The following is an 18,711-nucleotide window of genomic DNA, read 5'->3' as shown; positions in this document are numbered from 1 at the left end:
TTAAATTTTTACATAAAACGAAAGCATTCAACACCAGTCAAACAAGCTAATTTTGGTCTGTTAATATAAACTTTTATAATCAATTGCAAAATCCCTAAAAAGTAAGAGAAAGACCGATATTTAAACATAATACATATGTTTATTGAAAAATATGCATCTAACTTTCCGCTCATAACAAAAATATTCATAAACGTAAAACAGCAATAACATTACAATTAAGTTATCATATATTTACAGAGGAATAAGTATATCATTTTACAAGACATAACAAGAAATCATATGATAATTAATATCACATAAGAACACATTAACAAAAGAATTATTTTTGTAGTGGCATGAATTTGAATTAAATAAATGAATTGTAAATGAAAAAAAAATGTCACACCAAAAACTAACCAGTGGATGAATTTTGGTCAGTTTTCGCTAAGTATTGAATCACCATGTTCCTGACATCAATGCTCTGAGACCGTGTGTACTCGAGACACGATTTACCGCTTCTGTCCAGGTCCTGTGGATTGGCCCCATTTTCAAGCAAAGTCTGGATGAGTTTGAGTTTTTGGTGCCTGTGGCATTCGTTTGTCTCAATTCCACAAGCGGCCATTAGAACTGTCATTTGTTCTTGGTTTCGTTCGTTAACATTCGCGCCTCCTTCAGCGAGGATTCGACCAAGACGAAATTTCCCATCAGAAACTGCTTTCATGAGGTTGCAAGAAGACATGTTTGATTATCTTCTCACCGAGATTAAATGCTATCATCACGGCATGTGAGTGCATTATATAAAGAAAACCTTCCCATGAACATAATAGATAGAAATGTGGGGTTTACTACAATTATCACTTTTATATCCGCCAACATTATTCTTGAACGGTAACCAAATATAGAGTATAATTTACATGCAAAACCCTTGATTTGCAGAACATTCTATGTCTAAGACACACCTAACTAACCACATATAATTATTGCAGTTGAAAACAAAGCATCGCTGGTATGTTGGCACTTACGAAGAAGATTATCACGTTTGTATCCGCCAACATTATCATTTTAGGGTAACTAAATATGCAATAACGTATTATTTATTTCCACCGAATTCTAGTAGCTACGATACACCTAGTAAACCCTATAAACATGCAATTAATCTTTAATTCATATTTTGATCATGGAATATGCTGATAAGTAGTCACAATTTATAATCTTGAACACAATTATGCTATTTACTTAGATATGGGTAAATATCATAATCATTTTTAGAGAAAATAAAATTCATAACAAGTTAATTTTTTATATCAATTACTCATCACAATTTATTTTATTGTGCATGTATTCGGAGTATAAAATTGGGCTGAATAAGTATTTCGTTTTATTCATAAAAAGATATACTTTATAGATCCATCAAATAATGATGAATGATGTTGGTGTATCAAAAGCGTATTTATATTTAGAAATATGTCACATTTTAACATTTGAGGATAAATTAGGTTTTTTCTTAGAGAGAGAAAATAGTATTTTCCATCCGAACATGGATGAAGTTGTGGTGATGTTGTTTAATGTTTACATTGCTTCAGTCATATTCACATTCCCAGAATAGATGACACAGTGTTTCTGAATAAATTTTACAAAAACTACAATAATTTGTATTGAATTTGCAAATTTTAAATAAAAAAAACCCTGTAGATTCCTAATTAAACGTGAGGAAATAATTTCCGCGTAAAATCGATAGAAACAACCCTCGCGAATTTCAAAATCTCGGTTTTATTTTTCAGACAGTTTTGAACTATAGGAAATTATAACAAAAAATTCTCGCGATTTGATATAAAACTGCGGAATCGCGGAATTAAGTACTCGCGTAAAATAAGGATTTCACAGTATTTGTTGCTAGAATTCTATGTACACTTCTATAACTGAACCACCTTAATTGAATATCACTTGCTATTTTAAAAAGAACAAGCTATTTTGTTGGGTTTTTTTCTAACAAAGAGTCATCAACATTTTATCTAAACTATTTCCCCTCTAGTTTTCACTTTTTGGCTTTTTAAATTTGTACTTCCGACTAATAAAAACATCACAGAAATATCTACTACTTTGTTTGCTTTTATTTGTTAATTGTAAGACGATGTGACTTCTTTGCATGTTATCATAATCATAATTCAAATAAAATTTTTTAATGCAATTAACTAGTCCCAAAAACAATGTGAAATTTAAAAAAAAGAAGTAAAATGTTGTTCAAAAGTCATGATATTCTATAAAGCAAAGCACTGTCACTATTTTATTTACTCATTAGCAATAACGCATAAGGTTGACAATTATAAAGAGGATATAATAATAATAATAATAATAATAATAATAATAATAATAATAACCCAAACAAAGCTACATTATCAGAGTTAAGTTATCAACATAGTTATTACGATAAACAGTTAAAGGTCGTGCTCTTTGTTTTGCTATCAGTCGACACCAAAGTTCCTTTGCTTCTGTCAACTTTTCTTGGCAACTGGGTAATCTTGTTTTAGTTCACCCCGTGCGATTTATCATTAACAATTAACCGTTTGATCGTACAATACATTTGGCAGGAATCGCAAGGAGATTCAAATTCAATACATCATTGGTCAATGCGTTTCATGTGCATGTAAGTATCGATTACAGACGTTTAGATTAAAGGGTTCAAAGAAAGTCTCACGTGTAAATACGCAGGTACGTTTAGCATTTGCAACAGAATGTTCTTACGTTGTTGAAAGACAAGGTGAACGTACACATTGCACAATCAATTCAATGATTTTATAAAAGAGCATCAGAGGGTTTTCTTATAAGGGAAACGCTTTAATGCAGGTAAAAAAATAAACGTACTTCAAAACATCCTAAAAATGTACATTTCAGTGGTATTCCAGAAAGTGGACAGGTCAATTTTCAAAAACGCAGTTACTGTCTGGTTTACTTCCCATGTTGTAAAATTCATCTATTAGTAGATACAATTACCAGATCCATAAATACAGCAAATCTCCAGTAATAGATGTATTTATTTATCTTTTTTCGGTACACTAAAAGCGATAACTGTCATTATGGATGGATAAGAGAAAATATTGCCAGCGAAGTTCTAGACAAAAAATATAAATACCAAGCATTCAATGTAATCAACAATAACAGATCAAATGTATAACCTTATTTTTGTTCTGTTTTGATTTTTTTTTATATATATAATCATATCAAACAAAAAGAATGTATAATATTTTGGCATAAATTTAATGTGTATGATTTTGTTATTACCATCTTCGCTAGCCAGGGTTTTCGGTCCACTTTGCTCCCCATAAACAGCAAACTGGACCGAAAACCCTTGGCTAGCGAAGATGGTTATTACAGGCTGTAACATATTTACCAGCAAGTAATATACTTTACTTTAACAGAAACTATAATAAAAGAATTATTTCATTCTGAGTGTAAAAAAAATTCTCATTGACTGCCATGTTTTGCATTCATTTATGTCTTGGTTTTTTATTTTCATGTACTTCCGCAGCCGAAGAGAAACAGTTTTTCACTTTAATTGATTTTGAAAGAGATAGCGTTAATTAGAATTTTTAATTTGAAAACAAAGTTTTAAGGAATTTGTTCAAACTTTTATTCATTTGCATTTTCAGCAAAACATTACAACAAAGAAGGCGAAAAATGAAATCAAATCAAATTTAACAATTTATCTGCAAATTTAAAGTAACATTAGCTGTTTCCAAATTATTAAACCTGGATAACGTTATGCTTGTAAAATATGAACTATAATATCGCAATGTCCTCTTACACAAATTGCCAAGTCATTTTTTCAAGTATCGGATCACCATGTTCCTGACATCAACGCTCTGAGACCGTGTATACTCGAGACACGATTTACCGCTTCTGTCCAGGTCCTGTGGATTGGCCCCATTTTCAAGCAAAGTCTGGATGAGTTTGAGTTTTTGGTGCCTGTGGCATTTGTCCGTCTCAATTCCACATGCAGCCATAAGAACTGTCATTTGTTCCTCGTTTCGTTCATTAACATTGGCGCCTCCTTCAGCGAGGATTCGTCCAAGTCGAAATTTCCCATCGGAAACTGCTCTCAGAAGGTTGCAAGAAGACATGTTCGACCGTCGAGTCACGGATTGAAATTGATCAGCCGACTGTGTGTGTGTGCTTTATGTATAGCGAAGACTTTCAGCGATTGGTTATGTAATTTGCAAAGATGCTATTGACATTTACAGTAAAACACGCTTATAACGAAGTCCCAGGGACGGACAATTTTACTTCGTTATAAGCGTAATTCGTTATATCCGTCAAGTTTACATCATGAAATAAAGTCACGGGGAATGAAAATTACTTCACTGTAAGCGTCAATTCATTATAAGCGTGTTCGCTATAACCGTGTTTTACTGTATTATCACATTACAATCTAACACTAAGGAATGAAGAATCAACTTTCGAACATTGTACGATAATAGTGCACTATTTGATTGGCCAAAAAAACCAAAACTTCACTCAAATCTGGGAATGTAAATAGCAAACGTTGCAAAAAAATAAACATAAAAAGAATAAACGAATGAATCAGCCATCTTATCATTTACATTTATATTTTTCAAGTCTCAGTCTCTCAATCTTCGATTACATTAGTGGGTTAAACAACAAAAATTATTTTAGAAGGTGTGTTGCAAACTGTAACAGCGAATTTTATACTTGGGTCTTTTATTAAGAAGTCTCGTCAATCTGTGCAAACTATATAGTCATTGTTCTCACTGTAGTTAAGTTTTGATCGATCTCAAATTTATCATTTCACACAATATGCAACTTCAAACTTAAAGTATAAGATAAAACAATATACGAATTATTTACATGTATTGTAGGTACTGAGAAGAATTTGTCACTAATAGCCGGTTGCGTATCTCGGGTTTAAACCCCCGATCAATGAATCCGAATCCAGAGAGATGCGTTGCACACAGGTAAGGCTGAGGTGAACATGCTCAAAATATCAGTAAATAATCAACCTGGTGGTGGGGGGGGGGGGGGGGTAAAATCTTGCTTCCAGCTCCCTTGGGGGAAATATGGCGGATTATTTGGAAGATGTTGACAGGTTTGATCTCATAGAAATATTGCTGAGAAGAGAACAAATTGTTAGAGACAGACTTAAAGTCAGACGACACGTTCCTCAAACATTTTTTTGGTATCCTCTCGTAATAAAGAGTTCCAATAAAAAATATTAATCTGATAATTACTTTAAAAATGATCAAAATTTACTTGGATTTGGTCACTATAAAAATCACTCATTATTGTAATGTTGTGAAATATTTTCACTCCCTTTTCTGTTCTTTTCAAAGTTCAATGATCTACTTTTGATCTGTGGAGAGGTACTTCTGGGTAATTACAAACTGAAGGCGGAGTTGACCATCGACGGTTTGGAGGTGGGTAATGCATGTAGAAAGCTTACTGTGTCACATTTATACTAGTATTCAGAAATATTTTAACTCTGCACATTTAATTGCCATGGATATATTGCTCTTGTATTTTTTTTGCAGTACAATAGGAATTTGGTTATAGTGAATTTCTTGGGGACTAACTGTCCCAAACATTTTCATGTTTGCTTTATATGCATGTAATCTAGATACTGGCAAAATTTATTTGTGTAAATTGATTTAATTGTTGTAAATGGCAATGCCAAAAAAACAAAAAATAAATGTTTGGGAAAAAAAAGAGAAAATCATTGTGGAATGTGAAAGAAAAATTAATCACAATGTTTATTGATAAAGTTTTATTAGAAATTTTGTAATTTTAGATTTATTTTTTCTATGCATGCCTTCAAAATTTCTATAAATTCATTATTTTTGTCTTTGTTTTTTATTTCATTAATTCTTTTTAAATTAACAAAGAGTTATGCAGAAAAATTTGTGAGGTAATGTTAGAATACAGATTGTTGCATTAATGTTATTGTTGTATGTAGATTGTAGCTTATATGCTATGATGATGTAATGTTAGGACACAGGACATACAATGTAGGAGCTAGTCATTGTTGTTCACCAAAGACAATTGCGACAGAGAAGGATCGAGTTTCAAAGAATTTTATGTAGCATGTTTCTATATTTGGATTGATCATTTTTTTTTCTAGATTGAGGACAATATTACTCATGCTGACTGGGTATGTTGTCATGGAAATGGGCCCGCCTAAGCAACATTTAATTCCACATGCTTATAGCTGGCATTAACATAATTATATAAATACTATGTACTGAATCAAGGTTATTTTTTGGCCCCGTGTTATTTTCGCTCTTTTACACTTGCAACATCTTCGCCCAGTATTGATTTTGCCCAGATAGTGTTGTGATAAAAGAGATGTAAATTAGACATTGGAATTTTCCTGGTCTTAAATTTGCCCATTGACAAGGGGGGCGAAAGGGGCGAAAATAAAACAGTTAAGGGCAAATATTTCCCTACATACAGTATACCTTTTTATTACATGTATTTACCATTAATCTTACTTCCTTCCAACAATTTGTTCGAGACATGAAGATAAAATTAAGTGATATAGGGAGAAAAATCAAGAATTTGTGTTATGATTATGCTAGAATGCTAATAAGTATAATTGAAGCCAAAGATCTCATTTTGTTTTCATTTCAATTAAAGAAATGTACAGCAATTTATTAATGAGAGAAATGATAAGAAATTTGGAAATTTTTGGCTCATCAATTAAAGGAAAAGGTGGATAAACGAAACAATTCTCTGATCTGTTCCCAGAAATCTCATTTTGTCTTATTTGTCACAGATAATGAGAAAATATTCAATTTGTATTTAAAGGTAGGGAAGTAAGTTACTGTCTGTTAATTCATTAGATTGTAAAAATACAGACAAAAACACGTGTAATTTTGTACACGTGGATTAGTATTAAATGACCTTTTGGTTATGCACATGCTAGCTAGTGCATGTGTACTACTTTTTTCCCTACCAATTCAGCAACTACAATATTAAAGAAAGATTATAATGTTTGGAATTGAAATGCCAAGCATTAATTTATGTTCCTATTTTGCAATAATCAAAATTATTTTCATCTATGATCTTGCATTATCATTCAGTCACCATAGGTCCAATTTTAATAAACATGCATTATGAATACAGCAAAACTCGTTTATAGCGAATTTCAGGGGACCACAGAAAAAACTTCGTTATAGCCGTAATTCGTTATACGTTTATAGCGAATTCGCAATTTTTTATAGCGAATTCGCTATAAACAGCACTTATTAAGCTGACAATTCTTTAAACTATTGTACGTTAATAGAGACCATCGTCAGTAAAAAGGAATAGTCAATACAATATTTTACTTTATTCATGTGATTGTTCAATTCAACGATATTGTTCGTAATATCTAATCGGTTTTTTAAAAAATGTTTTAACTAGCAAAAATAAAGAAATAAAACTTATCATTATTCGTCATTTAACTACCACAAACTTGCAACCGGATAAATGTCTGGAAAATTAAAAATAGAACCAATTCAATAAAGATATATAATTTCCGGAATTTCTTTTTATTGTGGTAGACAATGAAATTGTATACTATTTATTAACATTTCTTTTATTGTGGCAGTCAATAAAAATAAATTAGATTTACAAACATAGATACATGTACATGTGTTCACGACATAAACCGGTTTTTATCTCGGGCATTAAGCCACGTTAAAGTAATCGTCGAGTTTTGACTGCTTTGATTTACTGGCGTGCATGAACTTTTCAATTTCACACAGATAAGAAAAGAGACGTTCTGGGGCATTTACACTTCTTTCAAGACATTGCCTCAACGAATGAATGGAGTTAATGCCATCGTCCGGATTTGGAAGATCTGTCGATTCTACGACTTCGTCATCATTGTCGCTATCGGCGCTGTTTGGTTCGGAGTTAATGCCAAGAATATCGTTGACGATGTCATCTTCGGATCTTGTCTCAACACTTATCACGTTCTCGTCCACACGAACAATATCTTCAAATGACCCGTTGAATCTCTGAGCATAGAGTGCTAACGGAACATCATCATCTTCATCGAATTCATCATCAGGATCTAAGTCGACTTCAACGCTGTTGTCCTCAAAACCCGCTTTTCTAAAACAGTTTGATATGCACGACACACTTACATCACTCCAAGCCGACTTCAGGAATCTAATTGACATCAACACGTTGATATTGGGCTCAATTTTCTTCTCGTCGCACTGAAATTAATTAATTTAATCAATTTAAATTGTTAGATAATAGTCAGGTTTATTTATCAATTAAAAAATGTAACATTATGCTGGGATAGACACACGTGACGAATCAAATCCATAGACCCGGGATACATAACGGTACTTGCACAAGAAGGAAATAAAAGAAATGTTTGTTTATCAATTAATGACAGTAACGTTATGCTACGATAGGCACAGGTAACAACCTACATCGAGTGCCCCGGGATATAAACCGGTAGTTGCACACGAGGAAACAATAGATAATAAAGGTGTAATCTTACCTGCAATATGTATTTTATCAGTCGCTGGCGATACTTGATTTTCAGGTTGTTGATTATGCCCTGGTCCATCGGTTGCAACAAGCTTGTTGTGTTAGGGGGAAGAAAGTTCAGAGTGATGGACTTCAGGTTGAGCACTTTCGGGTGGGCGGCGCAATTATCGACGAACAAAAGCACCTTGCGTTTCTCCCTCAGAAACCTACGATCAAGATTTCGAAGCCATTCCTCAAAAATGAAACTAACCATCCAAGCCTTTTTGTTGGCTCTGTAGATTACGGGCAAAGATTTTATTCCCTTAAAACATCTTGGGTTTTCGAATTTGCCTATTACCAGCAGGGGTAATTTTTCAGTACCGCTCATGTTCGCCGCGACCATAAGAGTTAATCTCTCCTTTGATCTTTTCCCCCCATGACAGTTTTCAGTTTAAAATAAATCACCACAAAAAAAAGTTTATAGAATTTATCAGGTGTGCAAAAACATTTTAATGTAATATTTATTTCAACATGAGTTCAGTGCTTTAAAAGCATTTCTGCTATCTCAAATTCTAGTTTGATTTCTGCATTACCCATCTACATGCTTTAATGATCATTTATTTGCCATCTTCAGGTAAAATTCAAACAGAATCATTCTTAAAACGAATCATGCTTAAAACATACCTGTCCATTTAATTATGACTCAAAACAGAAACTTTATAATTATATAATAAGCATATCAATATGGCAGCCGTGTTGCCCATATTTTATCATGAGTATACTTTCATCTATAAAAACCAGTGAAATTACCCAAATATAGTTTCCAGAGTATGCTTTATTCATTATAAACATCCATATTAACTATTTTCCACAATTTAACCATAAATATCAAAGTTCATGATAACCACTTCCATTCCCCATAACTACCAGTATCATTGTTCATGAAAACTAGATCATGTATCATGCTTACACAAAGGTACCATTTAACATTTCCTTTGTAAAGATACGAGCATACATTTTCTTCATCAAAAATATACGGTTATGATTTTCATTATGGTGTGCAAATGATACATATATGTATGATATTAAAACTTTTTTTACTTTAAGGATTATTAAAGGCGGTGCAACTGCGCCGCTCTCGGTGGAGAGAAAAACTAATTCAATATTTGTTGAAATAGAAAAAAAATTATGATGTACATTAGGCAAAGGGGAGGAAACATAAAATCATTTGGTTCCTAAAGAATTGTCATAGTCAGTATGTGTTTAAAACAAATGACAGCAACTTTTTCTTCACATTTGCAAACTATTAAAGGACATCCGACATGTTTTCCGACAGACATGAATAATAAATTGGGTATATTAAGATCAATATTATTAATTCATTATAATGGTTCAAGGAAATTAAATCATTGCATGCTTTTGATTTACAAAGAGTCATGGTCTTTTAGGAATATAAAACTGGGAATACTGCTGAACAGTTTGTATATATCTGTATTTTAAAATCAAAAAGCTTTCCCATAACTTAATAAGTACTGTACTACCGGTATATGAAATATTTATTTTATAAGGTGAAAGTTTTTAAAGGCTTAAATAAATGCAATTTTGAATAGAGTTTATAGTACAGTGTTATTAATAATTAATATTTATTCCATTTTGAAGACTTCATACAATTTAGAATAGAGTTGTTACCACTATTATTTCTTCCATTGTAACAAAATGTTACTTCATTAATACTTTCAGTTGCACAAGATATCTATACCATCTAGCATCGACGTTGTATTATACAAAGAATGAATTGTTTCCATGTTTGTTGTGTCTAAGCGTATTTGTAATAAATGTGGTAATAATCGTTCATAACGCAGGTACTATTTTTGTTTGTATTTTTTACAGATACTTGAAGGGGAAAATATTGACATTCCAAACACATTTTACGTCAAAAGCCGACACAAAATCATCCAGTTCTTAGACGAGTAAGTATATATAGGGGCCAAAACACAATCATGTGATTGACTCATCTTAATTATTTTGTTGTGTAGTCATTTTGAATATTTGAAAATAGGTTGAAATACTTGTTAAATTTTTGATAGCATTATGTCAGTTTGTCAGTGATATTGGTTCAATGTATTGTCAAATCACAGGGGCCAATCAGTTTTGACCTTAATTTCCATGTAACCATTGAGTTAGCTGCTTTGGTTAGAGTTGTGTTAATTAAAGCCAATATGTTACTTGAAATAGTGGCCTCTTGATTTACATGTACATTTACTTACAATGCTTACATTGAAAATAAGGTCAAAACGGGCTTTGGCCCCTGTGGGTCACGTGGAATACATTGAATATATTTCGACATGTTCAATGATGGTTGCAATTGGTTTGATCGACCCTAGGCCTCCAATTTGAACTCGGTGTTGTTACATAAATGTCAGATATTTGAAATATTTTCCATTTCAATTTAGGTGGACATATAGTTAAAACATTTTGGAATTTATTAGGGAAAGAGAAAGTTTAATTTCTGCAAACAATTAATCTAAGGTGAAGATCACGATAAAATGATGAAAGAATGAATGAACCAAGTATTATTTTTTTGAAAAATGATTCAAATATAATATTTCTGATATTCATTGAATAATATTTTAAAAGTTGAATATATATAAATCAGACATTAGAAATTATTTTCCTTCTTATTTTTCAATTGGAAAAGATTTTTCTCTTTAAAAATGAATCGCATATACCGGTATCAACATGTAAAATGTTATGCATATTTTTAGCTCACCTCAGGCTAAGGATCAAGTCACCTTTCTGATGAAGATTTGTCCGTTTTCTGTTGTCATCAGTGTTTGCGTCGTTGTTGTCCTAAACTTTTCACATTTTCATCTTCTTCTCCAGAATTATTGAGCCGATTTCAACCAAGCTTGACACAAAAAATCACTAGGTGAAGGAGATTCAAGTTTATTCAAATGACTGGCCACAACCACTTTAAAGGGGAAATAATTTAGGATTATTATACCCCCCGCAAACAAAGTTTGGGGGGTATATAGGAATCACCTTGTCCGTCCGTCCGTCCGTCCGTCCGTCCGTCTGTCTGTCTGTCCGTCCATCTGTCCGTCCGTCTGTCTGTGCAATCGTGTCCGGTCCATAACTTTCTTAGGAGAAACATTGGAAATTCTTACCTCACACAAAGATTGCTTAAGACCTAAGGGTGTGTCATGACCTTGACCCAAGGTCATTTGGACAAGGTCAAGGTCACTGGTAGAAAAAATGCAAAATTCGTGTCCGGTCCATATCTTTCTTACAGAGAAACATTGGACATTCTTACTTCACTCAAAGATTGCTTATAACCTAAGGGTGTGTCATGACCTTGACCCAAGGTCATTTGGGAAAGGTCAAGGTCACTGGCAGAAAAAATGCGAAATTCGTGTCCGGTCCATATCTTTCTTATGGGGAAACATTAGAAGTTTTTACTTCACATAATGTTTGCTAATGACCTAGGGGTGTGTCATGACCCTGACCCAAGGTCATAAGGTCAAGGCCACTGGCAGAAAAAGTGCGAAATTTGTGTCCGGTCCATATCTTCCTTACGGAGAAGCATTTAATGTTCTCACCTCACGCAAAGATTGCTAACGGCCTAAGAGTGTGTCATGACCTTGACCCAAGGTCATTTGGGAAAGGTCAAGGTCACAGGCAGAAAAAATGCGAAATTTGTGGCCGGTCCATATCTTTCTTATGGGAAACATTGGAAGTTTTTACTTCACACAAAGATTGCTTATGACCTAAGGGTGTGTCATGACCTTGACCCAAGGTTAATTGAGGAAGTTCAAGGTCATTGTTTCAAAAATGCTTAATTCTGTCTGTGTCATGTCTTGTATTAATGGAAATATTAGAAGCTAAAATTTGACACAAAACTTGTCTGTCTCAGGCCACATAAAACTATTTTTAGTCTCTCATCCCCGTCTCTCTGAAAATGGCCTGCCCCGATGAATTTTTTTTTAGGAAAAAAAAATTGGTGGAAAAAATTTATTTAAAATGTTTTTAAATATTATTTTTTTCTTAGCGGGGGGTATCAATTGTGAGCTTGCTCACAGTACCTCTAGTTAAAATTGTGTTGGTATTTCAAAAAAAAAATCTTCTTTTCAAAAACTATCGGGCCAGAAAAGCTCAAATTTGTATGAAAGCATCCCCAGGTAGTATAGATTCAAGTTCGTTCAAATAATGATCCCTGGGGGTAGGGTGATGCCACAATGGTGTTTCAAATTTTTACATAGGTGTGTATAGAGAAAATCTAAATATCCTTGTCTGAAAAACATGTGGCCAGAAAAGCTTAAACGTGTGGAAGCATCCTCAGATAGTGCAGATTCAAATTTGTTCAAATCATGATCCTGGAGGAGGGGGATAAGATTGGGCCTCATTTTGGGGATGGGGGGTGAAGGGAATTTTTATATAGGAATAGAGAAAAATCTTCTTAATCTAGTGCTTGGTATTTACCATAAAATATGTGAATAAAAATTGGCATATTTTTTTTGAACATTTTGAGCAAGACTTAGTTATCAAAGATACTTTGATTTTGATACTCTTAGATTAATGCTGATTTGATCAGAGTTATGGCAATTGTTGCTTAGGTGAACGATGTGGCTGCTTGGCCTCTTGTTTAAAGCACATTGTATGCCAATTTAAATGATTTTCAATTAATTATTAAAGAAGTTGTCTGCTCATGTCCCAACAAGTAATAATATAAGGTTTAGCTATTGAATATAGTATAATTACCATCATGATATTATATGATAATTAAATTTATACAAAAAGAGAGAAAGTTTTCATAAAAACGAGAAAAATAAGTGATAAATGGTCGGGATGAGAAATCAATTTACGATAAATCGCCCACACTAAGGATTTCAGAATTTTTCTGATAAGCTGCCCAGTTAAGTTAAGAGTTCAGTTAAAACTAATAATTATTCTTTGCTATTTTGATCAACATTCTACATCAGATGTTGTAGATTTTTACAAAAAATTCTATTCGGCCATCCAGGCATATATACAGATTAGTCATAGATTAATATCGTACGTAGCAAAAATATACTTGAATGTACTGTCAAATGAGTGATTTTGGGTTATAAAGGAAACTTAGACTTTTTTCCAAAAAGTATGTGTTATTGTTATGAAAGTTATAATATTTAATTTTTAAATAAATAAATGATTTTTTATACGGCATGTTCAAAACATATATATATATATACATATATTGAAAAAAATATTAATTTAAAGAATGATATACACCTTAGGAGTACTTATATTTTTATAAGAGATTGACTGGAAAATGATTACTATCCATCACCTTAAGATAGTTTCTCAAATCAGCAGAAATTTACTTGATTTTGAAAGACAGCATGATGCTTAAGAAGTTTGTTAGTCAAATAGGTAAAAAACCTCTGGATAAAAGAGTAAATATGAACAAGAGCCCCTGACCAGGTAGATTTGATAGTGATGATATTGTCAAGATTTACCTGTAACAAATTAAAATTCAATGTGCTGTTTTAACTTTTATCGATGGTTCAGTATCTTTTTTAATTGCAATCTCTTATTTGTGATTGCAGAAATCCTGGTGAAGAAAGTAGTTGGTGCGAGGTATGTATATACTGTTAAGGCAGAATATTAAGACTACTGTATACAGAGAAATATTTGCTCCCGTTTTAATTTCCCCGCCACTTTCTCGCCCTCATTGTCAGCGGGCGAATTTAAGACTGGGCCAATTACAATGTCTCAAATTATCACGCTTTCAACACGACTTTGTGTGGGCGAATTCGAGACGGGGCAATTTAAATGTTTGCAAGTGATGAAGGGACAGGGCAATTTAACTGTTTGCAAGTGATGAATGGCAAAAATAACATGGGGCGAAAAAAACCCTGTATACAGTATGTATGATAGAGGTCTCTAAGAGCCTACAGAGACATTTTGCACAAATGCATTTCTCACAGTTATTATTATAGTAGATATTCTATTTCAATGCAGTTCTGATGCAATTTTTTCCTTTCACATTTCAGAGTATCAAAAATGTGATCAAAGATTATAAAGTAAGAAAACCTTCAGTACGAGCAGCGGAGTTACCACCATGCAATGGAGGAGAGGTAATGGAAATTACAAGCAGAATATACTGAAGCTTGATCCATATTCAAGGCCAAAGATTTCACCTGGATTTAATTAAAACAAAGTTTTGATGTGGCATCAATCTTGTAAAATGTCTATTATGTATATAATCATATTAATTTTTTATAATTGGGATTTTGTCTATCCTCTTTGAATAAGGTGTCGGAAAACGATCTCGGCAATGTGGCCCCACACTGGATCAAGGACGATGAGGTCTCGATGTGTCAGCTGTGCCGCAAATCATTTACAGCGTTAAAACGGCGGCACCATTGTCGTGCTTGTGGAAGGGTGTGTATATCCTAAAATGTATATTACCAGTACACTAAAGAACTGTTTCTTGATGTATTAGTTTGCATACATGTATGCAGGTATATAGATTGTAAAAAACCCTCGGCATTCACAACTTTATCCTCTCCAGTTTTAACTGAACATCTATTTTTGCCCATTTATGAATGAATATAAAGTTTTTATGAATTAAATTCAACATATGTTTTTCCATTCTTGCTTTCTTTAAAGAAATGTTACTTCAAAATTTAATTTCATTAAGCATTATATGCTTTAAATTTGTTTCTGACACAAATACAGACATAGTTAAAAGGATGGATATCTAGTCATTTCTTTTTATATTACAGGAATATGAACTGTAGCTTAGATAATTTAGAAGAGACAAGCTGCAAAGCATTGTCTTTCTATTAATACAGGTTGTGTGCAGAAAGTGTTCATCAAAAAAAAGTAATTTAGCCTATGACAACAACAAGCCCAATCGGGTCTGTGATAAATGTTTCGTCATCCTGAAAAACGTGGATGGAAAGGTGGTGGACCAGAAAGTTCCTAAAGGGGTCAAATTGGTAAGTAAAGGGGTCAAACTGGTAAGTAAAAGGGTCAAATATCTGCAGATTAATATTGAAAATAGGATACTGTAAATTCCGTATTTTACACGAGTACTTAATACCGTGAAACTGCTGTTTTGCATCAAATCACTAAAATATAAAATGGCGAGGACCAATTTTTGTTTTGATTTCATATGATAGCTCAAAAACTCTGAAAAAATAACATGATTTTAAAATCCGGAAGGACTGCTTTTTACGATTTTATGTGGAAATTAATTCTTCGCCTTTGATATCGAATAAAAAAAATGAACTTTATTTATTTTACAACGATCGATGAGCAAGTTCTACAACTTATATTAATATATCTCGTTGGCACGGATGTTAGCGCGAGGGGGTCATTGGTGTGGATGGAGGCCGGAGTACCTGGAGAGAACCCACGTGTCCAAGTGGGCTCCCGCCATACCCTATCACATGCAACCACTGTCGATCACGGGGATCAAACTCGGATCGCAGCGGTGAAAAGCGAGTGCATTGTCCACTACGCTACTTGGAAATTAGCGTAGTGATATGGAATTTACAGTAGTGTGTCAATCTCGTAACAAGTTAGCTGAAAAGTTGTTCAAATGTTTGCTGATTAGTATGGGGAGTGTTCTGCATGAAATATATATCAAGGAATAATAATCATGATTAAATCCAATAAAGCCCAAACGGCTTTATTATAGATTTGATCTTTCCCGGACCGAAATTATCACCTCATAATATTCAAAGAATTATTCCTTATTACTTATATTTACATTATTTTCAGCAATTACACGATGAAATATCTTAATATAAATAAGCAAACCCTAATTATATGTCATATTGAATTAATTTGACTGTATAGTACAAAATTGATACATAATGTTATCACAGACAAAGACACTGAAAAATGTAAATAAGTAATTTTAGTTTTTGTCTATTTCTCTGCAGTTCTGTAATTTAAATTTATATCAGATTTTAATATTCAATATAACAAATCAGGAATGATTTAAGTGCTCAAAATTGTGTGTCATTCTGTACGCATTGTATAAAAGTACTTAAGCTTGTACCAATATGTATGTGTAAGTATACAGCAATTCCTTTCTCCATGAAACTTGAGTATCCCACCTGTTTATTTCCTACAGATGAATGCCAATGACCCCTCTATTCTCTCTAGGTACCTCCAGAAGAGCATGGATCGAGGCAAGACTTGGAACAAGAGATGGTTTGTCATTACCAAGGAGTTTGCCATGTACGAATTTAATGCTCACCATGTGAGTATTTGAAGTCTTCCTGTGTTGGAGGGTGCACAAATTTGTTGTTCTACTTTGTGTGTATACAGGCACTCATGCAAGATTAAATAGAATGGAGAGTGTTACAAAAGTATGCCATTATATTTTTTCCTTTTCCCTCCCAAACAGGATATCTATGCCATAGCAACCCTACCATTACCTGGCTACCAAGTAATATTTCCTGTGGACAACATCGAGAATGTCTTTTGTTTGAGACACCAGCAGAAACTTCCTCCCACTTATCTACAGTCCGAGTGTACTGCAAGCAGAGACAGGTCAAATTCTAATAACACAGACCCTCCACCTGATGTGTTAATTGTTTATAAAACTTAAGAAATTATCAACTTTAATTTTTTTGTTCTTTATTCTCGCTAGAGGTGTTAATATTGTAATTGTAGTAGTACATCATGATCCATTTTTATGTGAAACTTTTTGTGTTTATGCATAGGGCCTTTGAATTTCTAATAAGGCATAGTTTGTATACTGTAAATTCCTAAATAAACGCGAGGAATTAATATCCGTGTAAAATTGCGAGAAGCATCCTTCGCGGATTTTAAAATCTCACCATTATTTTCTGAGAGTTGAAAACTATAAGAAATAAGGTGAAAAGTTCAACGTTCGCGATTTTATATTCTCCCGATTTGAAACAAACCAGCGGGATCGCGGAATTAAGTACTTGCATAATATAAGGAATTTACAGTACATACCATCTCTATATGTAAATACACCAGGGTATGTTTCTGTATAGAGAGGGTAAAAATTCGGTAGAGGCCTGTGGTTACATTACTAACCAATCGTTTTGAATATACCCTCTTGACTTGATAGATGGTTGAATGTACTAAAAAAGATGGTGAACTTGGAGCTTTCTGAGGAATCGAACCGAAACTCCACTCATTCCTCCGAGAGTTCCGGAAGCCAGAACGCAGAAGATGGCTGTGACAAGACGTCCTAGTTGAATTAGCTGTACAACACATGAAACTCAAATTAGAGAGCACAACTGAACTAACTTATAACATGGAAGTCAGTTTCTTCATTGGTGAAAACATCTCATAAGCTGTAGCATAGTGGATAAACTCTTATTATGTGAAAGTCAACTTTTTGTGCATATCAAATGAAACTTGGTGACCACTACTTTACATGAGAGTTAGTTCTATAGTAAGCACATCAACCTGAATTTTAGTGGGTAACCACTAAAAGCTGGAAAGTCAGGTCTAGATAGTGCATCAACTGAGACCGATGGTGGCCATTTATTATAACAGAAAAGTCAGCTTAAAAGAGTGTCACAACAGCAATATATTGGTTAGCAAATCGTATCATAAGATCATTGAATCATCATTCATTATGAACTTTGAACAAGAAAAGTATATATCTATATATATATGCAATAAATTCATTCTGGTTTGTTGTAAATAAAAAGCAATTTATCCATAACTGATTAATTAACAGACAATCTAATGTCAGATGAGAAATTTTGTAATTTACCATAATATGTGATGTTTCTTTTTGATATATATTTTTTTTCAATTTTCTGACAACAGGAACAACTTGGATATGGGGGGTGGGGGTATAGATGGATATTGTTTGCTAATTGGTTATCTCAAGGCTTGAAGAGATAGAAAATGTGATATAAAGGAGTTTGAAAATGTATCCTTTAAAAGGGTGCATTTATAATATATATAGATAAACTGTAACTTAGTTTGTGGTCACAGTGATTATGAAACTATATCAGATTGAGATATAACATGTGTCACCAACGACAAGCGGAGGCGTTGATGTTGGGTCCTTTTTTTTTTAACTTTATTTGAAATTGCTTCATGTGTCTTAACTGCTTCAATTTACATATTTAATGAATTTATGTGGATTCTAATATTTTGCTATAATTGCGTTATTTTTTTTTTTTTTTTGTTTTTTTTTTTTTTTTGGTAATCCCCATAGTTTTTATTTTGAATTTGTAAATGTGATGTGTTTTGATATAATGT

The 18,711-nt window shown here is 33.1% G+C and overlaps 2 protein-coding genes across 2 annotated transcripts; one reads left to right on the top strand and one right to left on the bottom strand.

Moving 5' to 3' along the window:
• The first annotated feature begins 5,051 nt into the window (after positions 1-5,051).
• On the top strand, positions 5,052-18,200 carry LOC105321648 (FYVE, RhoGEF and PH domain-containing protein 4). The gene is made up of 11 exons (XM_066083320.1): positions 5,052-5,138; positions 5,325-5,408; positions 6,110-6,139; positions 10,348-10,427; positions 14,043-14,073; positions 14,490-14,573; positions 14,752-14,880; positions 15,294-15,440; positions 16,586-16,714; positions 16,862-17,007; positions 17,558-18,200. The coding sequence occupies exons 1-11, from the start codon at positions 5,052-5,054 to the stop codon at positions 17,682-17,684; spliced, it is 1,074 nt and encodes a 357-aa protein (XP_065939392.1). The 3' UTR covers positions 17,685-18,200.
• On the bottom strand, positions 7,550-8,870 carry LOC117682603 (tigger transposable element-derived protein 4). The gene is made up of 2 exons (XM_034450591.2): positions 8,489-8,870; positions 7,550-8,195 (listed from the first exon to the last, which is right to left on the bottom strand). Exons 1-2 carry the CDS (start codon positions 8,858-8,860, stop codon positions 7,659-7,661), a joined length of 909 nt encoding a protein of 302 aa, XP_034306482.2. The 5' UTR covers positions 8,861-8,870; the 3' UTR covers positions 7,550-7,658.
• Positions 18,201-18,711: the final 511 nt, after the last annotated feature.

Source organism: Magallana gigas, chromosome 4 (assembly GCF_963853765.1).
Source record: "Magallana gigas chromosome 4, xbMagGiga1.1, whole genome shotgun sequence".
Taxonomy (NCBI): Eukaryota; Metazoa; Mollusca; class Bivalvia; order Ostreida; family Ostreidae; genus Magallana; species Magallana gigas.
This window is presented reverse-complemented; position numbering and strand designations above follow the sequence as displayed.